Here is a 21,519-nt window from a genome sequence, read left to right as displayed (position 1 = left end):
TTGGTCCGTCAACTACAGCGATGGATAATTAAGCCAATAGTCTTTGTAGAACCCCTCGGCGCCCGCCCCCTGTCCTCTACATCTTCCAATAAGGAACCACAACCGGGTGAGCGCGCGTTTCCACCCGGGAGTGTCTGTGAGGCCGCAGCTCCCGCTTTCGGGAGTCCTAGCCTCGGCACTGCGGCTGGCGGGGACGCTGACAGGGAAACCATGAGCGCAGACTCTGTGGGAGAGCGCGCTTGCCTCCGGCGCTACTCCAAACTCCCAGTGTGGGTCGTGGAGGATCACCAGGAGGTGAGCCGGCGACTGCTGGGTCCTGAGGCAGAATCGCGTGAGGGCCCGGGAGGCGGCGGAGCCTCGGCATCGAAGGCCGGAGATAATCGGAATTTGTTACCCGCGCGAGTTCCATTGCTGTGGGGAAAAAAACACCAAAATGACTAACTGGGAGGAACAGGCCCTGACATGTATGGTTCGCTGAGTATGCGTCGGGCAATTCATTTAACCCTCGCGATTTGCCCAGAAATCCCGCAACCAACAGCTGGTGGCGTCGGGCTTCGAACCTGCGCATTCTGACTGTAGAGTCCCTTAACCTGCTTCTTAACAGAGGCTTCCAGCTCTCCCTGGCGTCTCCAAAACAGTCCTGCCGTGTAGGTGGGAAGGTTTTAGCAAAGAATGTGGGCTGTCATCTGTGAAACGGGACCATCACCTTAGCACCCTTAGGGCCGCTGCTATTTTTGTGTGCTGGGTGTGTACATAAATCCTTTAATATGGGGTGGCCCGGGTGGCCCAGTCGGTTAAGCATCCGACTTCGGCTCAGGTCACGATCTCGGGGTTCAACCCCGCCTGGGGCTCTGTGCGGGCAGCGCTGAGCCTGGAGCCTGCTGCGGATTCTGCGTCTCGCTCCCTCTCTGGCCCTCCCCCGCTTGCGTTCTGTCTCTCGCGCGCTCTCTCTCTGTCAAAAATAAACATTAAAAAGCTTCTTTATAAATCTTCTAACACAGAGCTCTGCGTTTGTAAACACCGAAGGTATCTTCTATTTTTTTATGGCAGTGCTACTTTGGAGTAGCTAAAATGGTGCCTTTATCTGGTCTTCTGGAAGCCTATGAGGGAGGATCATGCATCTAAGACTTTTTTTTTTTTTTTTTTTTTTTTTAATTAGTAGACCTTGGGGATTATCCGGATATGAAAGAGGGAAGGAGCGGGCTCCGGATTTATGGATGGAGAAAGTTAAGAGGAGAGGCGGGAAGTTGGGTTTCCCAGGATCTAGAGATAGAGTGTACAGACCCGAGCAAAAGCCAAGCGTGGGCTAAGCGTTGCTGTCCACTTCCGGTTTAAATCTAGAGCCGCAGAGCTTGACAGACTACCTAGCCCGGCTCCACCAGCCTAAGGTGTGGAAAAGGCCAGGAGACCCAGGGTGGCTTGAACACACCCTTAATGCCAGAATGTGTCTTCATTACCCGTTTTTTTTTTTCCTGAGAGCCCATCTGTTTACCCGCTTCATCTGAGTTTGTGTTGGGGGGCAAGATGGCAGCAAGAGATGCCCATTGAAGGCCTTTGGAGGTGCAACCTGGAACTTCAAGCTGGAGAACGTTATCTAAACCCACCTAGGACGAACAGATTTTGTATTTGCCTACCGTTTAACTATTCGGTGCGCTTCGAATTCCGGGCGGCTACGTTTAGCATTGTTTCTCAGCCTGCAGCTGAGCGGATGCTCATGATTTCAGGGCCCATTCTGAATGTGTGCGTGTGTTTTTACAGGTCCTACCTTACATATACCGGGCCATTGGCTCAAAGCATCTTCCTGCCAGTAATATAAGTTTTGTGCATTTCGATTCACATCCAGACCTCCTTATTCCTGTGAATATGCCAGCTGACACTGTGTTTGACAAGGAAACACTTTTTGGGTAATACGTGATTTTTGTTAATGATTTTTTCTTTTGTTTTGTTTTTAAGTGAACTCTGCCCCTGGTGTGGGGCTCGAACTCAAGAGCCTGAGATCAAGAGTTGCATGCTCCACCAACAGCCAGCCAGGCACCCCTGTTAGAGATCTTTTATTTGCTTGAAATACAATTTGCAGATGTGATGAACTATTAAGGGAACTAGACTTTGCCGAGCTCATGTGTTTTCTTTTTCTTTTCTTTGCCTGTTTTATTTCAATTACACCAATTGTTGACTTTTTCATAAAGAGCCAGATATTAAATATTTTAGGCTTGCTGGCCATACAGTCTGCCTTGCAATTACTTATCTCTGCCCTTGTAGTATGAAAGCAACCATGGACACTATGTAACAAGTGAGTGTAGCTGTGTTCCAATAAACCTTTATTTACAAAAACAGGTAGCCTGGGGCACCTGGGTGGCTCAGTCCATTAAGCATCCAGTTTTCAGCACAGGTCATGATCTCCTGGCTTGTGGGTTCAAGCCCCACATTGCTGTCTGTACTAATAGCTCAGGGCCTAGATCCTGCCTTGGGTTCTGTGTCTCTCTGTCTCTCCTCCACTCATGTTCTCTTTCTCTCAAAATAAATAAACATTAAATTAATTAATTAAATAAAATCTGATTAAAAAAAAAAATGTGGCCCAGCCAGTGAAAGAAGTAGAAGAGACTTTAGATGTTACTTGAGCCAGTACTCCCTACCCCTCCACTTAAAAAGTCTGAATACTAAGGCACAAGATAATGTGTCTTAGACACATTATTCAATAATTAGATAGGCAACACATCTTTAACTTGTATATCCTTTCTTCCAGTATTGTCCTTCCAACCTCGCAATTTGTACCACAATCCGCAGGAAGGATTATACCTAATGTATCTATAAACATTGACTTATAAGCCTTTCGTTAGTAATAAAGTTCTCTGAAATTCTGCCACTGTTTATGTATGCATTTTGTTAGAATGTAGTCTACTCATATCAGGTAAAAAGTTACATAGCAGTAACTTTTCTTTATAATATAAAATTAAGAGATAGATGTTTATATAAATTAATTTTAGCCTACTACACTTCTTTTAGTTGACTTTTTCCAGAACCCCATTTTAGAGCACTATTTTATTTTTTTTATTTTATTTTATTTTATTTTATTTTATTTTATTTTATTTTATTTTATTTTATTTATGAGAGACAGAGTACAAGTGAGGGAGGGGCAGAGAGAGAAGGAGACACAGAATCCAAAGCAGGCTGCAGGCTCAGAGCTGTCAGCACAGACCCCTACGCAGGGCTTGAACCCACAAACCGTGAGATCATGACCTGAGCCAAAGTCAGATGCTCAACCGACTGAGCCATCCAGGTGCCCCTAGAGCACTAATTTCTAAAGAAATGTGGTAGCGCTACCATTGTTGTTAGTCTCTTTTATAAATTTAGAGATTATATATTTTAGAAATTGAAAAAAGTTATAAGTATATAGACTGTACAGTTGTAGAATAATTCTTAAACTTTTTAGTCTCAGGATTCCTGTATATTCCTAAAAATTACTGAGCTTTCTTCTAAGTGTAGGTTATATCTATTGATATTTACCGTATTTGAAATTAAAACTGAGAAATGTTTAAAGTAATTCATTCAAATTAATAGACCTGTATGTGTTAGCATAAATATGATATTTTTATGAAAAATTTATTTTTTAAAGCAAAGTATCTGGGGAGAAGAATAACAATATTTAATTTTTTTCCCATCTCTTTAATATTTGCCTTTATAAGAGACAGCTATTTCTCCTATCTCCTTCTGCATTCGATTTGTTGCCATATGTTGTTTTGGTGGAACTATATGAAGAAAATTTAGGAACAGTATTTTCATAGCTTTTTCAGATAATTATGAATATTCAGTACCATACCAAAACTTGACAAGTAGTGGTTCTTAAAGCTCAGTTCGAATATGGAAATCCAACAATTCAATTTCAAGTCTGAATAACCATTGTATGTTGATCAATCTTTCTTTCAGGAAAAATGGTGTTTTCAATTCAGTCACAAGTACTTTTCCTTGAAACAACCATGGTACCTCAAAGTATGTAGCAGAAGTACTTTTTGTGCATTTCTCATTTTACTGCACAGACTATTTAAAATGTATATTCAGGATCAAGGTTTAGTAAACTAGTAAACTGGCCTTTTTTTTTTTTTTTTTTAATACATGAAACTGGCTTTGGGAGGGGTCAGTGGTGTTTGGTAGTGAAGAATACAGTGACTACTAGTAGAGTTGATGCTGTTGCCTTGATTAATCTCAGGACATCAACCCACCATTGCTTTGCACTGTTAGTGCAAATGTCAGTATAATGAAAAAGGGAAATAAACCCTTGATGTCATTATGAAAATTGTTAAAATCTTGTTCTGGGTGAAATTACATTTGGAAAACCCACTCATGCTTTCTATTCTTTCTTTCTATTCTTTCTATTTCTATTTCTTTCATGCTTTCTATTTCTTTTCCAGAGAATTAAGTATTGAGAATTGGATTATGCCTGCGGTTTATGCTGGCCATTTTTCTCATGTTCTATGGCTTCATCCCACGTGGGCTCAGCAAATCAGAGAGGGAAAACATCACTTTTTAGTAGGCAGAGACATTTCTACCACAACCATCAGGTAATTTCATCATATTTGTGAGTGTGAAAGGGAATGAGTTCTTCTTTTATCTTACTTTGAATCCCCATAATAACTTGTAAGTTTTCTACATACAGATAGGGTCAGATTAAGCCTCAAGTATTTAAATAGTTCTCAAAACACCAGGAACCAAGCTTTCATGTCTCTGGACCTTCTTCACATATCATTTATATTTTGTTGCTAGTCAAGTTGGTTTTGAATAATATGGTCTCCATCTTCTGGAATTCTGGCTCCATTGATGACTAATTCCGTTAAATCAGTGAAATACCTTATAGATACATATATTTAATGATTTATATATTTAAGGAAATGCCATTTCCTTACAATATAACTATTGTCCACTGAATTTAACAGCACTGGAAAAGCAAAATTATCTCATTTTGGGTTTTTGTTTTTTTTGGGTTTTTTTTTGGTTTTTTTTGTAAATCCAATAACTAAAAAGTAGATTTGGAGTTTTCATTTTAGTACTATGACTAGCTTTAGTTAATTAACCTAAATTAAATTACAGCATTCTCTGACTTGAGTTACATGTGCAACTATTTTTGTTGTGTAAGCAGTTTAACCAATGTTTTATGTGTATTGCAATACTGTAATTAATCTGTAACTTGTAAAATGCATTCTGCATATGTATAACATTTTTAAGTTGCTTTTGATATTAAAATATGTTCATATAAAATTTGACAAAGCTTTGAAACACATCAGAGGAAGTTTCTGTTAAGAGAAATTATTTCCAGATACAATTTTTCTCGTAAGTGATTATTTGGTTAAAGTTTCAGCTGATATGAGCTCCAAAACACTAGCTTAAAGGGGCCCCTTGGTGGCTCATTTGATTAAGCCTCCGACTTCGGCTCAGGTCATGATCTCACAGTTCATGAGTTCAAGCCCTGCGTCAGATTCTACTGATAGCTCAGAGCCTGGAGCCTGCTTTAGATTCTGTGTCTCTTTCTCTCTGTGCCCCTTCCTCGCTCACGCTCTCTCTCTCTCTCTCTCTCTCTCTCTCTTCTCTCTCAAAAATAAATATTTTTTTTAAGTTAAAAAAAAACACACACACACTAGGTTAATTAAAGAAGATCATTTATTTCTTTCTCATATTAGAGTTTACCACATGCAGCCCAGGGCCTTTGTGGCAGTTTACCAGTTCAGCAACTCCAGTTCCTTTTATCTTTTTGCTTCATCTCTAGAGTATTGCCTTTGTCCTCATAGTCCAAGGTGGGCTTGCCACTTCCATGTTCATATGCCAGTCAGTGAGGAGAGGAGAGCAAGGTTTTATACACTTCTTTTCCATTCACAGCCTTAGGCCAGAACTTAGTCAATTGGCCACACCTGGCTGCAAGGTAGATTATGAAATCTTTACTTAACAATCTTTACTTTGGGCAGTTGTGTGCCCAGCTAAAAATTTGGGGAATGCTATTTCTGCAGAAGAACAGGAATTACAAAAAGTAGGGATAGCTCTTAGCTTTTGTTAAATATGTTCTTTGTTACATTTCTGAGTGCTTTGGAAATACTATATGAAATGTCAGCAAAGTTGTCCATTTGTCTTTAAAATAGTTTTTTCCTCTAATGCAGGGTTACAAGTACGGATCATTACTTTTTAAGTGACGGTCTTTATGTAACTGAAGACCAGCTAGAGAACCAAAAACCTTTGCAATTGGATGTGATTATGGTGAAACCTTACAAACTCTGTAACAATCAAGAAGAAAATGATGCAGTGTCTTCTGCTAAGAAGCCAAAGCTAGCACTGGAAGATGCAGAAAACACTGCCTCTACTAACTGTGGCTCTTATTCAGAAGGACTGGAAAAGGACACAGTGACACAGAAGAAGGGCCAAACTTGCCTAGAGCAGTCATGCCCATGCTTTTCTGAAAACCAAGAATGCCAGACAACAGTCAGCACTGGGGAAATTCTAGAAATTTTGAAGAAAGGGGATGCATTTGTTTTGGATATTGACTTGGATTTTTTTTCAGTCAAGAATCCCTTCAAAGAAATGTTCACTCAGGTAAACATGTGGCATTTTTAAAATGTAGATCTTGAGGATTGTATGACATTTCTCTAGATCAGGGCTCAGCAAATTTTCTGCAAACAACCAGATATTAATTACTTTATTGGGGGTCCCATATGGTCTCTATCACACATTCTTCCTTGTTGTATTTAAACGTTTTTAAATTATACATACCTTTTTTTTTTAATTGAAGTTTATATGTACCTTTCTTAACTTGAAGGCCATACAAAAACAGGTTGTGAGCTGCAGGTTGCAAATCCCTGCTCTAGATAGTATTTATTTTGTATTTATTGAGGTAATACGTACATGGGTAGTTGAAAAAACTAAAATCATATAGTGTAAGAAAATATATACATTAAAGAATGTCACTTTCTCACCCCATCCCCATTTCCTCAGTTTCTTACCTCAGAAAGAAACATCACCAGTTTCTTGGTGTATCTTTCCAGAGATATTCTATACATGTAAAGAAAGCCCTGTGTGACAGATTTTTCACTGAAAAATCTGAATCAGGTGCCTGATCACACATGTACTATTTGCAGCTAATGATTCAGGCCTCCAATCCGTAGGGTACCTCATCAGATCTTAAATGCAAATCACCAGACAATATTAGTATGCACAGATCTGAGATAGAACTAGGCATTTAAGAAACTGGTAAATTCATGATCCAAATGAGCATTCCTAGGTGCATTTTATGGGCACAACTGCTTACTTCAACATTTGGGAGGTTATTCAGACCTATTTCAGTGATTCAGATCAACTGTATTCTTTCTACCCAAATTCAGTGTTTGATTATAACAACGATGCTGCACCTTACAATCATAATATGTACGTATAAGAAGCCATGGTGGTTATCTAAGTTATTGAAGACCTCTAAGTAGGTAATGATTAAAAATAGGTAAGATTTGAGGATTTAGTGTAATCTGGAACAAGAATGGGGGACCTAGAGTATTTTCCCAACTTGTAAATAAGGGAGAAAAATCGCTATTTCTTTCTGCTGTTGTATGTGGAGCCAGTGACTATAACCACAAGTTCTTAGAATTATGAAATGACCTTAGAGCTATTTAGAAAACTTGAAGAATAGGCGTGTCTGAAAGCTGAAGAAACTGACTTTAGGAATTTATTTTACAAATATACTCATCAGATATTTTTAATGAAAATTTCTAAAAAGTTACATAAGGAACTTAATGGCAGGTATTCCTTTTCCAGTACTATCAGGAAACCTGGGTAGTGGAGATTTTTGTATCCTTTATACCATTTGGTACTATGGAACTTTTGGAAAAGAGCATGTAGTATACTTTATAATTTAATAGACTTTTTTTTAATGTAGTTAAAGTCACTTGTTTACCTTTTTAAAGAGCATGTGCAGAAGTCCAGAGTGAGTTAAGTTCTGTTTGTTGCTTCTGCTTATCGCTTCTTGGGAAAGTTACTTAACCTTTCTGACCCACAGTTCAAGTATAAAATCAAAATAATCACACCCAAGTCACAGGATTATTACAATGAGGGTAATGGCACAACATTGTGCTTTGTGAACTTCAGCTCTTGCATATAATTTCTTCACAACAATACTCCTAAATGGGATTTTGGGGCCAGATATACCCATGTATAATGGGGCTATTTAGTGTGCTGAATGAAGAGAGACACTCTCCTGCAAAGTCAGTGCTTAGAAAGTATCCTTCTTCCATTGTAACTGCCTCCCCTATCACCTTTGAACTTCAGGGTTCTCTTTTGCAGCTAGGGAAAGGGCTGCAAAGTGAACATAGAGCGTTCTTTTGTTATTCAGGACATGTATATTTCCTGTAAATAGCGAAAATCTGTTTAGATCCTAAGATGTACCAATTTATAGAGTAGAATATTATTAAAAATCTTCTTTCATATCAAGTCTTTTCCATAGCTATTTCATACATTCTTGTCAGTATAGAAATGACAGTGTTTATAATGATATCTGAACTATACATTTGCTGGATTTTCACAGACTGATTTTTAAATAATTATCTGTCTTCCTAATATCACAGCCATTTTTACTTAAAGAATATCATCAAAAAAATTAGGTTTTTTCCCCTACTATATGGGTTTTTGTTTTGTTTTCCAGGAAGAATACAAAATCTTACAAGAGTTGTACCAATTTAAAAAGCCTGATACCAACCTGACCGAGGTATCCTTCATTTGTTTCTTTTGCGTTTTGTCTGTTACATATCTAATAATATCTTATAGCCCATTAGAGTGCTCTCGGACATCTCACCAGAATCTTTGTGTGTTTATTGGGTAAACCCATGGTTAGTACTTACAAGTCATGGTTTAACTAATTGAACTGATATTTTCATTGTAATGGAATTTCACTTTTTCAAAGAAAAATTATAATCTTGGCTTTTCAATGTGCTTGAAGGAAGATTTGGTAGATTGTGTTGATACTCGAATTCATCAGTTAGAAGATTTAGAAGCTGCTTTTGCTGATTTGTGTGATGGTGATGATGAAGAAACTGTACAGAAATGGGCTTCAAACCCTGGGTAAGACCTTGAAACATTTTTTCCCCAACTTTATTTCAGTCCTAGATATATTGTTAAGTTTGCTAGATAAATTACTTTTTAAAAATTAGTATTAAATGCCAACACAAGGATGCTGGCTGGCTCAGTTTCTAGAGCATGTGATGCTTGATCTCAGGGTTGTGAGTTGGAGCCCCACATCGGGTGTAGTGCTTACTTAAAAATAGTATCTTAAAAATGCCAACACAAATTTACTAGCAATAGTTAGCCTTTACTAGGTGCTATCTATATGCCCAGTTGTAAGATTTTTTTCTTGCATTTACCTCATTTATTCCTTCTAACAATCTTAAGACTTTGTGTTCATTTTATAGGTGAGGAAGCTAAGACACAGAGGTTTAAGTTGCTCTGAGTCCCATAGTAAGTGGGTATGCTTTTAATCATTGTGCAGTAGCTGCCCCTATAAGATGTGATGCTGGGTCTTACAGAAGATTAATGATTTGTAAGACAGCCCCCATTCAAAGGAGAGTAAGAAAAAAAAATTATCAATAAAAAAGTAAATTACTAGATTAGTAAATTAAAATGTGAAAATTTGCTTCCTTTTAAGGATAACCCAATATGAGTAAAAGGTCAAAACTGCCCATCATATGAGGAAGCACGATTTGAAAGCTGGATTCTTCATCAGGTCATCTATTTGGCCAATTGTCTCAGCATTAACATTACCTTGAAAACGTGAAGAGAAAGTTCTTTTCGTGTGATCATTTGTCGATTTATAGGGTGGGGTGAAGAGTGCCTTTAGTGTTAAAAAGCAAGTTTGAAAAAATGTTGACATAAATAGTGTACTTTTCTTGGAACTAATTCTGTTTTTTTCTAGTGAAGTGTAGTTGACGTACAATATTATATTAGTCTCAGGTATACAACATAATGAATCGACAATTCGATATATTCTACAGTGCTCACCACAATAAATGTGGTTACCACCTGTTACTATACAATATTATTATACCATTTACTGTATTCCCTATGCTTTAGTTTTTATTCCTGTGACTTATTTTTATAACTGGAAATTTGGACCTCTTAATCCCCTCACCTGTTTCACCTGTCTCCCCACCCCCTCTGGCAGCCACTGGTTCTCTGTATTTATGAGTCTGTTTCTGTTTTTGTTTGTTCATTTGTCCTGCTTTAGATTGCACAAGTGAAATCATGTGGTACTTATCAAACTTACTTCACTGAGCATGATACTCTAGGTTCATCCATGTTGTCATAAATATTAAGATTTCATTCTTTTTTTATGTCTGGGTAATATTCCATTGTATACATAGACATGTGTATGTGCATATATCTGTCTTACATTTTCTTTATTCATTTGTCTATCGATGGACACTTGGGTTGCTTTCATATCTTGACTATAACAAATAATACTGCAGTAACAATAGGAGTGGATATATCTTTTCAAATTAGTGTTTGTTTTCTTTGAATAAATACCAAGTAGTGGAATTACTGGATCATATGGTATTTCTATTTTTAATTTTTTGAGGAACCTCCATACTGTTTTCCATAGTGGCTGTACCAGTTTACATTTTTACAGACAGTGCACAAAGGCTTCCTTTTCTCCACATCCTCACCGACACTTGTTCTTTTCTTGTTCTTTGATACTAGCCATTCTGACTTATGTGAGGTAATTTCTTACTGTGGTGTTGGTTTGCATTTCCTTAATGATTAGTGATGTTGAGTCTTTGAAATAATTCTTTAAATCATATAGACTCAACAAAAAGCCTGAAAACTAAAATGGAACCATCAGACATCAACTTTTTTGTCCCCATGAGCATAGGAAGACCAGAACTAGCTTATTTTCAAATTGATCTCTCACAGATTATTCTCCACAGTGTAAATGTAAGAAATCAGTCATAAGATACCAACATAAATTAGAAAGTTAGAATCATAGTACTTTGGGCCACTAAGGCTTATTATGTCATTGTTATTGGTAATAATTCATCAGATTTCTAGAAGAATACATAGGAAACTGGAATAGAGGTTGCCTCTGGAGAGAGGAATTGTATGGCTAATAGATGAAGTTATGAGGGAGAAATATCTTTTGCTATGTGTATGTATTACCTATTCAAAATATTCAGTGTAATTTTTGTTTCAAATATTGAGAAACCTCCCTGAAATACAAACATTATAAAACTTTATTATCTCTAAAAGAAGAGTAGTATGGAATAAAAACCATAATTGTATTCATCACATCAATAAATATTGACCAGGCACTTTAACATCAGTTAATGCTCTTCTTCTTCAGTATAGGGAACTCATTCAAAAAATGATTCCCTCCTTCTTGAAATTATGATGGAAGAGGGAGATCTAGAAATATCTCACAGAACATGATTCTTCCTAGAAATATTGAAAAGTACCTACTATTTTGTGAATTTGTGATGTCTCAAGCTGAGTTTAAAACTTAAAATAGCATGAAAGCCTTGGAGTCCTGGATCTAGCCTATAGATGGGGCCACTTTCACTGAAACCCACTGTGCCTGGTAAGCATGCCCAGTTAACTCTTCAGCACCTGCAGAGTTCTGTCACAGAGTTGAAGAAACAATGAGGCTACAACAGAAATGAGTCCAGACCATGATTGGAATGGAGGGAAAATAGAATAGCACAAAGGAAAAGTGGGTAAGACAGCAAGAAGAATCTTCCCAAACTTACCATGCCCCTGAAGAGCCAGACCCTCAGCATGAAGGAGTCTTCACTGTTCCTTAAGAAGTACATAAAGTAGATGGAAACCAATTTGACAATAAGTTTCATATTAAAAAAATAATAATAAATGGGCAGGGGTTCCTACCCTCAGAAAGAAAAAAAAAAAAAGAATTAAATAAAGTAGGTGATTAGGGTCTAGAAGACCAGAAAGTTTTTTCATAAAAGAGTAACAGAATGAGTGGATAGATAGGTCTCCATGACCCCCTCTTTCTTTTTTCCCTCCTAGCAGTTGCATAGATATTGATGGGGAAGGCAAAATACTAGAAACATCAGTCAGGACTCCCAAAGAGTTCTATTTAAATTTAATAATGGGCACCTGGTTGGCTCAATTGGTTAAAAGTCCAACTTCTGCTCAGGTCATGATCTCGTGGTTCACGAGTTCAAGCCCCATGTCAAGCTTTGTGCCGACAGCTCAGAGCCTGGAGCCTGCTTCAGATTCTATCTCCATCTCTCTCTGCCTCTCCCCCACTTGCTTGCGTGCACTCTCTCTCTCAAAAATAAAATCATCAAAAATAAATAATAAATAAAATTTAAATGACTTAAAGGCACTAGTGTTAGTATACTAAATGGTATAGAACTTTCCCAGGTGTAATTGTGTATGTCAATAAATATATTCTTAATTTTTTTTTGAACTTTTGGGTAACTTTTTCAACACCATGTGCTCAAGGCACTTAGTTTTCTTATTGATCAAAATAATTTTAAATTACAGTAGAGCTTCTATTTTTAAAAAAGAGGAAAACTAGTTTCTTGAGTGTTAATTTTCAACGTTTAACACAATGAATACTTTTTTAGGTAAGAAAAAACAACATTTATTTCTTAATATTTTAAGATGATATTTGAATATCTTTATCTTTCATTTCTCAATCATGTGAAATGTATTGTTAAAGATATACTTTAAATGTTACTTATCTATCATTTGCTTCTGTAATTTTAGTTGAGGTGGTGTGATGTTTAATTGAGGGGTGGCTTTTTTCCAGAATGGAATCACTAATTCCACTTGTACAGAGTTTGAAAAAACGGATGGAAGTACCAGACTATGAAATGGTAAATATATTGCAGTATAAAATTGACCCTTTAGAAAGACATTTTTCTGGGTAGAAAAAGTACTTTTTATTTAAGTGGTTTGCTTTTATTTGTGTACCAGGGAAGTGTAAATGAATTATTTTTAAAAAATGAGAAGAAATGAAAAAATACACACTTCTTAGAAGTCAGAACATTGGAAAAGTTTTCCAAAAAAATAAGCTTTCTAAAGGTATCCCTTCTTTATTGATTCATTTTTATACTCCCTTCCTCCTTCTTTCTTTCCTCCCTCTAAAAACTTTCCTGATTATAAAAACCAAGCAGAAAGATAAAAGAAGGTGTTCTGACAAGTACATCTCAGCCGTATCAGCTGTATTGCTGACTTTGCCAACAGTGACCTGAAAGCTATGGCAAAAGTGAATACTTCTAATGATAATTTCTTTTATTTTTATATCATTTTTCAGTATTTGAGGCATACTATTTCCTATTTGAAGTTCAAGTGCCTTTTCTCAGATTTTGTGCTAAAACTAAGACCTATAAGTCTTCTTTTACTCCTGCTGCTGCTTTTACTTCCAATAAATTGTTTTGTTCTAGTGTTTTATTTAGTTATGGAATACAATTAAACCACCTTACTTGAACTGAAGTTTATGTATTGATTTAATGCCAACTTTATAAGAATAAAAAATATTAGCAAAAGAATATTTTGCTTAAATTGGAGCTAGTCCAGACGCCTTAGTCCACCCGTTTTTTCATGGCAGTTATTAAGAGTGATAGAGTTAGAAGATCCTTAGGATTTAAAAATGTTTTGAGTTCACATGACATTATTGAATGTGCCTTCATGCAGGTCTGCTATAATCATTACATCTGGATTTTCCACTGGTTGGGAGTGGTTTGTACATTGTTTGTTGAAAGACAGAAGGGATGGCATGGGCTTGGTTGCAGATAATGTAATCAAATATGATGTGCCTATAGCTGCAGGGTTGGAACACTAAAAGTGTTTTGATCAGTTCAGTAGAAAAGAACATTCATATCATTTTACTACGAGGATTATTCCTAGTTAAATTTTTTATGTGTATTCAGAACCTCCAATAAAATATCAGATTAATGGTTTTTTTCCATGCTTTGCACTTATATACAGTAGGCAAAACAGTGACATACTTGAGTTCCAATTTTCAAAACTTCAAGCAAAAGCTATAAAATGTTAGCCTGTGAGCCACTTCTAGCTTTCAGGCACAGTTTAGTGCTATGAGACTGGAACATCAGTCATTTACATTTAAGACACATAAATGTATGTCAGTACTATTTGATTGTACATAAAGGATATATAAGGAACTGGTGACAGGAGGAAAACTCTCCCTTGTATCCTCTTAAAACTTTGAATATAGCAGTACATGCATGTATTTTAAAAATAATATGTTGAAAGAAAAGGTAAAACCAGAATATTATGTACAATTTTATATCAGCTTTTAGAATCTAGGTGTAATAGATAATTTGCTAGATAATATGAATTGTCAAAATAGACTCAAGTAAAGACAGAAACTGAATTAATCCATAATTATAAAATAAAAAAAATAGTTAAGGAGTTATTCCTACAAAAGGCATCAGGCCCAAACAGATGTACAGGACAGTTCTTTCAAAACTTGAGAGAATAGGTAACTTCTGTGACACAGAAGCTGTTAAGGAAAAAACAATCCCAGTCCACAATATTATTAAAAAATGTATCAGCAAGTCCTCTAATGGTTAAAGAATTTTCTAAAAACAATAAAGCCTTATAGTGTAATTCTTAATTTTCTTATTTTCAGGTTCACCAGGCTGGTCTAACCTGTGATTATTCAGAACTTCCTCACCATATCAGCACAGAACAAGAAATTGAGTATCTTATTCAGTCTGTATATTATTTACTGAAAAATTTACCAAAACCTACTCTCGTGACAATTGCAAGGTAAGTGTGGTAGCCTGAATAGTGGTACGCCAAAGATGTTCACATCCTAATCTCCAGAACCTGCGGATATGTAACCTTCTATAGGAAAAGGGACCTTGCAGTTGTAATTAACTCAAGGATCTTGAAATGAGAATACCTTGGGTTATCCAGTGGACCAGTGTGATCACAGTGGTCATTTTAAGAGGGTCAGAATTCGAGAAATTGGAAGATGCTAGGCTACTGGCTTAGAAGATGGAGGATAGGGCCTCGGGCTAAGGAATGCAGACAGCCTCCAGAAACTGGAAAGACAAACATTCTCCCCTAGAACCTAGAGAAGAATGCAGCCGTGCTAGCCCCTCTATTATAGGACTTCTCATCTCCAACAAGACTGTAAGGTAGTAATTTTGTGTTGCTTTAAGCTGCTAAATTTGTGGCAATTTGTTACAGCTGCCATAAGAAATTAATAGTTTCCACAGGTTAATCTAATGATTACTATTACTAACCAATTTTTTACCTACTCAGCTCAAAATTCAGATGTTGTATTTGCTCTTTCCTCTTAGTGATGGTTGGCAAAAAACATGCAATTCTTATTATCTTGTCTTTGAAGTTGGTGATACTATTCAGATGAACACAAGAATTCCTATTTCTTTGTCCTACAAATGAATATTTAGCTGCTGCCATTTTTTAAATTTGAACATAATTGCTGAATAGTTACAACAATTTAATGAAACTTTTCTGTGTTCATCTTTGGGCTGGTTTTGTATGGAACTATGAGGTTAGTACTTTATATATTTTATGACAAATATTTTGTAACCTCCTTTTACCATCCTGAAATGAAATTCATAGGTGATCTAACCTACATAGTTCATTCAGGCTGCATTAAGAAACATATCATAGACCAGGTGGCTTATAAACAAGAGAAATCCATTTCTCACAGTCCTGGAGGCTGGGTGGTCTAAGATAAAGTTACTAACAGATTCAGTGTGGTAAAGACCTGCTTCCTGGTTCACAGCCATCTTCTCCCTGTAAACCTCATGAAGGAGGTCTCTGGGGTCTCTTATAACAGCACTAATCTCATTCGTGAGGGGTCCACCCTTGTGATCTAATCAAAATATGATGACATTGAAGATTGGATTCAATATACGAATTTGGCGGGACACAAACATTTATTCTATAGCAATAATATACCTGTACACATAATTTTAAACATATGTTTATATGTGTGTACACACAAGAAAATCCTAACATAAAAGAAATAAAAGTAATTGATAAAATAATATGTATTAAAATGCCACACAAGACTAGCATCTTTACAAGGAGTCTCTAAATGTAACAGTTACAAATGCAGACAGATAATCACGTGATGTATTGGCCAAATACCCTAACAGCACTGCCATAGTGACATGTTTGTTTGTTTGTTTTTAAGTTTATTTATTTGTTTTGAGAGAGGGAGAGAGAATCCCAAGCAGGCTCTGCACTGTGAACACTGAGCCTGATGTGGAGCTCAGTCTCACGAACTGTGAGATCATGACCTGAGCTGAAATCAAGAGTCAGATGCTTAACTGACAGAGTCACCCAGGTGCCCCATGTGACATGTTTTTTCTGGTCATAACAATTTCCTGGTAAAGTTCTAAGCTTAAAGTTCAATCTTCCCTCAATACACAGAGTAGTTGCATTCTTGAGAAATTTAGTTTATATTTAATTCATTTTCAAAAATACTTTGTTCATATGTAAAAGAGTATTAAATTCTAGGCTCAAAAAATTAAAAATGGTTTTCACTTATGTGAGTGCTCCATGAACTTTGGAAAAAAGTATGTAGGACACAGGACAAGTATTCATATTCACATTCATAGTGCAGGACTGTCCTGCATGTTGCAAGCATTTTAGCAGCCCTGCCGTCTCACCTTGGCCCTTCGGTTGTCATTGTGACAATCAAAAATGCACCAACAGACTTCCAAAACTACATCTTGGGGGTAGTTTCCATCAAGAACTACTCTGTTTTAAAGAAGCCAGAAAGCTTTGACTGATTGAGGCTTATAAATTAAACTTTTATATATGATACTTTCTTGAAGTAGGTCTTTATCCATATGTATATATTAGGTAGTATTTAATAATTTTAATCGCTCTGTCTTATTTATTGTGTGTTAAATATTTACATCTAGTCTCAAAAATAACCTGATCACCAGAGAATAGAATGAGTTTATCAGAAGTCTCACAGATTATGTCTCACAGATTATTTAGGTCTAAAATACTTGTGACAAGGACTAGATAACTAATTCCATTTCCTTCTTTTCTTTTTAAGTTTTTGTGTCTTTTTAAATGTTTTTTATTTATTTTTGAGAGAGAGCATGAGCGGGGAGGGGCAGAGAGAGAGGGAGACACAGGATCCCAAGCAGGCTCCAGGCTTTGAGTTGTCAGCACAGAGCTAAACGCGGAGCTCAAACTCAAGAGCAGTGAGATCATGACCTGACCCAAAGTTGGACGTTTAACCAATTGAGACACCCAGTCACCCCTTTTTAAGTTGTTTTTAATTTTTATTTATTTTGAGAAAGAGAGAGAGTGGGGGGGTGGGGAGAGGGAGAGAGGGAAAGAGAGAATCTCAAGCAGGCTACACACTGTCAGCTCAGAGCCGAGTTCAGAGCTCAGTCCCACAGCCGGGAGATCATGACCTGAGCTGAAATCAAGAGTTGGACACTTAACTGACTGAGCCGTCCAGACACCCCTCCCATTTCCTTCCATAAAGATTTCTATGCCACTCTTTCCAATCCATCCTCCTCAAATGGCTTTCCTCACTCGAGTCCAGAACCAGGAGACGCTGTTCAAGTCATTTCAGAACTTAATCTGGCTATAATTGTCAGTGGCACTGTAACTAGTTGGTAACTAAAGTTGTAGTTGATGATTCTACAAAGAGTCACCAAGATACAGATTCCTGCCTTATCCTACTTTGCTCTTTTCTCCTTAATACCATCTAGGAAACTAGTACCAGCACATCTCCACATTTGATTCTGGATAATTCTGTATGCTTGTTAACAAATAGTTTGTAGAAGTAGAAACCTATTATCAGTTGGGAAGACTCTACCCTTGTAATTTCTAGCCCTAGTGTGCCCATAATAAAAGGATAGGAAAGATGTCCACTCACTTAAGAACCCCCAGTATTTCCCATATCTCCCTCTAAGGGAAACAGCAGTCTAATGATAAAGCACTGAGGCTTTGAAGCATGCTGTGTCATTTTGAATCCTGTCACTAGCACTTACTAGCTATGTGACTTATGCAGGTTAATCTTTCTGTTTAGATTCCTTTAAAGGGATAGTAAAAGTACCTATTTCATAGAGTTGCTGAGAAGATTAAAGAATATAATGTAATGTACCTGACATAGAGTAACTATTTAGTAGCTTCCAACTGTTATTATTCCAAAATTCAGTACATCTTCGTTTCTATTTTATATTGAAATCAACACATGCAGACTTTTCCTCACTGCACAGTATGATCACATTTATGTGTATTTTTCTTTTTCTTCCCCTTCTTGGTTCCAGGTCAAGTCTGGACGATTACTGTCCTTCTGAGCAAGTCGACACCATTCAAGAAAAAGTCCTTAATGTGCTGAGCTCCCTGTATGGGGCTGTAGACATTCACCTGGTGTATTTAGCAGAGTGTTCTCCATCTTGAAACAACACAACACTAGGTTCCTATAACATCTTGATGTAATAACAGGGTTTTCATTAACTTATTATAAATGAGTCTTCCAGAGAAGACTTTTGTTTTTATATTAACTTTGTTAAAATCTTTCAGATAGTTTGAATCTCAAACAGATCTTATCAGTTGTTGAATGATGACAATTTTTTTTTTTTTTACATCAGTTCTACCCTCCCCCCCCAATTGATTGTTGCTTATTTTTCTTCCTTTCCATCATAGTCTTCCTCATTTTGTGCGGGTTGTTTTTTCCCCCTAGGTCAGTTGGACTGTACAAAATTCATTTATTCACTCAACCAACTGACATTTATTGAGCATTTACATGTGCCAAACATAATTAAGTGCTGGGTATATGGTGATGAACAGGATAGACAAGGCCCCCTGCCCTCTTAGGGGATGGCTAAGAAACAAATTATGGATTACGAAAAGTATTATGAAGGAGCAACCACAAACATGTCTTAGGCATCCTCTTAGAACTCAAGGCATCCTGGCAGGATAAGAAAGTAACATCCTCAAAAGCTACCAAGAAAATAAATAAATAAACTTGCTAGTCCATGAAAATGTTGCAGGAATCCTACCTTTCCAAGACTGTCAGGGTTGTGGTGCAGCTGTTGTGGCAAACTCACGTTATTGTTGGTATGGAGAAGGTCTATTTGAGCAGTCAACAAAACAAAAATTTTCTTTGCTAATCAGAAAAGCCCTTCAGGGTTTTTGGTGCCTCCAGATGATCAGTATTGGCATCGATTATCGTTATAGTTCCTAAGTGCCACTTTATTGGCAGTCTGGGTTGATAATTTCTTCAAATAAACTAGCTTTTAATGTAAATAGTAGAAAAAAAGGTAAATCCTTAATTCTGACCTACGGTAAATACCCAAAGACATAACTGCCTTCCACCAGCCTCCCCGTGAGGAAGAGACCCTATCTGAGTCCCTCTAAATCATAGAACTTTCCATTTGCTTAATTTACCAAAGTCTTCCCGTCTTCAGCATTCCCCATGTTCAGCAATTATTTTTCACTACATAATTTCTTTTTCTTTAAAAGGTAGGATGGCATTTAAAGGGGGAAAAAAAAACATCCATCCATTCCTCAGTCCTAACATAGCATTTGTTTTCATTTTGCATGTTACTGTCAGGCCTTGACCACATGTGTACATGTGCAGCTGCATGTAACTGCAATTGTATGTTACCTAATTTGATGGCTAATACCCAAGATCACATTACCATTGCCACTCAATAGATGGCACCAGATCCCATTTTTCCAATGATGCTATTTTCCTGCGAATTTTTCTCGTCACCAATTTCCCAAGGCTGATAGCGTGAATGCCTATTTCTGTTGTGAAAAGCAAAGCAAAGTGATTCAGCTTTCTATTTTGATAGAACTTTATGTGCCAAAAAGTTTTCTCTGTAAAATCAGAATTGCAAAAGAGTGCTATTTATTTTTAAGTTTTGAAAAAATTTTATTAGAATTCTATAAACGGATGTTACTTTTATGAGTAAATTATTTTGTGTGCTAAAATAAATAAAAAGGTATGTTTTGAGATTTTAAAGATTTAAAACAAAAAACAAAAATTAAAAAAATAAAGATTTAAAATCAAACCGTAGCACTAGTTAATTGTGTATGATCTCAATGTGTTCATAGCACTGATCTTATGAGTCTGTTTCAGTAGTCATTTATTATAATTCCCATGAACTAGGATGTGACTCAAGCATCGTTTTAATTCAGGTGGAATAAAAGGGCACCAATTTCTATTTTAGGAACATTCAGATCATTTAGTTCTCATGCTCTGTAATTCTGTTTGAATGAAATTTCAGTCCCTGTCTATTGACTACCACCAATTTGGTAAATTATATCACCGGGCATTTCAAATAAGGTGTTTAGTTTAGGGGCACCTCGGTGTCTCGTTTGAGCGTCTAGCTCTTGATTTTGGCTCAGATCATGATCCCAGGGTCGTGGGATCAAGCCCTAAGTCAGTCTCAGTGCTGAGTGTGGAGTCTTTATGTCTCTCTGTCTCTGTAAAATAAAAAAAAAATTTTAAAGATTTAAAAAAAGTTTATAAAGACATCCTTCATCTGTGTTCTAAGTATCAATGAGGAATACCACAATACAGGGTTTTGGATTATATACACATATCACTGACACATGAGATTTTGGCAAGTTCTTGAAAATGGACTTAAATGTAAGCATTGACTATAGCTTTGGTATTAACAAGTATATATTTCTCAGTATTGAGGAAGAAAAGTTTTTCTTTAGAAATATTTTCTGTATGGCCAACAGGCACATGAAAAGATGCTCAACATCACTCCTCATCAGGGAAATACAAATCAAAACCACACTGAGAAAATCGCCTCACGCCAGTCAGAGTGGCTAAAATAAACAAATCAGGAGACTATAGATGCTGGCGAGGATGTGGAGAAACAGGAACCCTCTTGCACTGTTGGTGGGAATGCAAACTGGTGCAGCTGCTCTGGAAAACAGTGTGGAGGTTCCTTAAAAAATTAAAAACAGATCTACCCTATGACCCAGAAATAGCACTACTAGGAATTTACCCAAGGGATACAGGAGTGAGATGCATAAGGGCACTTGTACCCCAATGTTTATAGCAGCACTTTCAACAACAGCCAAACTATGGAAAGAGCCTAAATGTCCATCAACTGATGATAAAGAAATTGTGGTTTACATACACAATGGAATACTATTTGGTAATGAGAAAGAATGAAATATGGCCTTTTGTGGCAACGTGGATGGAACTGGAGCGTGTTCTGCTAAGTGAAATAAGTCATAGAGAGAAAGACAGATACCATATGTTTTCACTCTTATGTGGATCCTGAGAAACTTAACAGAAGACCATGGGGGAGGGGAAAGAGAAAAAAAAAAAGTTAGGGAGAGAGCCAAACCATAAGAGACTCTTAAAAACTGAGAACTGAAGGCTAATGGGGGGTGGGAGGGAGGGGAGGGTGGGTGATGGGTATTGAGGAGGGCGCCTGTTGGGATGAGCACTGGGTGTTGTATGGAAAGCAATTTGACAATAAATTTCATAAATATATATATATATATATTTTTTTTTTTTTTTCTGTAGGCCTCTAT

General features: G+C 36.8%; 1 protein-coding gene across 4 annotated transcripts; it reads left to right on the top strand.

The window, feature by feature from the left end:
• The first annotated feature begins 11 nt into the window (after nucleotides 1–11).
• CA1H5orf22 (chromosome A1 C5orf22 homolog) lies at nucleotides 12–20,035 on the top strand. 4 transcript variants are annotated; one of them, XM_003981531.5, is made up of 9 exons: nucleotides 12–294; nucleotides 1,759–1,904; nucleotides 4,407–4,556; nucleotides 6,141–6,570; nucleotides 8,663–8,725; nucleotides 8,957–9,078; nucleotides 12,782–12,848; nucleotides 14,627–14,766; nucleotides 18,279–20,035. In XM_003981531.5, the coding sequence occupies exons 1-9, from the start codon at nucleotides 211–213 to the stop codon at nucleotides 18,409–18,411; spliced, it is 1,335 nt and encodes a 444-aa protein (XP_003981580.2). In that variant the 5' UTR covers nucleotides 12–210; the 3' UTR covers nucleotides 18,412–20,035. The 4 variants fall into 4 exon arrangements, with proteins under 4 accessions (XP_003981580.2, XP_019667873.2, XP_019667871.2 ...); XM_019812312.3 differs by lacking the exon at nucleotides 12–294 and adding an exon at nucleotides 1,152–1,648; XM_045038475.1 differs by lacking the exon at nucleotides 12–294 and adding an exon at nucleotides 3,925–3,987 and having other exon boundaries at nucleotides 1,773–1,904.
• The last annotated feature ends 1,484 nt before the right edge of the window (nucleotides 20,036–21,519 follow it).

The sequence above is a fragment of the Felis catus genome, chromosome A1 (assembly GCF_018350175.1).
Source record: "Felis catus isolate Fca126 chromosome A1, F.catus_Fca126_mat1.0, whole genome shotgun sequence".
Classification (NCBI taxonomy): domain Eukaryota; kingdom Metazoa; phylum Chordata; class Mammalia; order Carnivora; family Felidae; genus Felis; species Felis catus.
The sequence above is the reverse complement of the archived record's forward strand: the minus strand, read 5'-3'. Positions and strand labels throughout refer to the sequence as shown.

Excerpts from the sequence above, each read along its gene's own strand:
- CA1H5orf22 (XM_019812312.3), top strand. The coding sequence starts at position 1,538 with ATGCCCATTGAAGGCCTTTGGAGGTGCAACCTGGAACTTCAAGCTGGA. Across the intron at positions 6,571-8,662 it reads TCAAAGAAATGTTCACTCAG|GAAGAATACAAAATCTTACA; the intron begins GTAAACATGTGG and ends TTTGTTTTCCAG. Across the intron at positions 9,079-12,781 it reads AAATGGGCTTCAAACCCTGG|AATGGAATCACTAATTCCAC; the intron begins GTAAGACCTTGA and ends GCTTTTTTCCAG.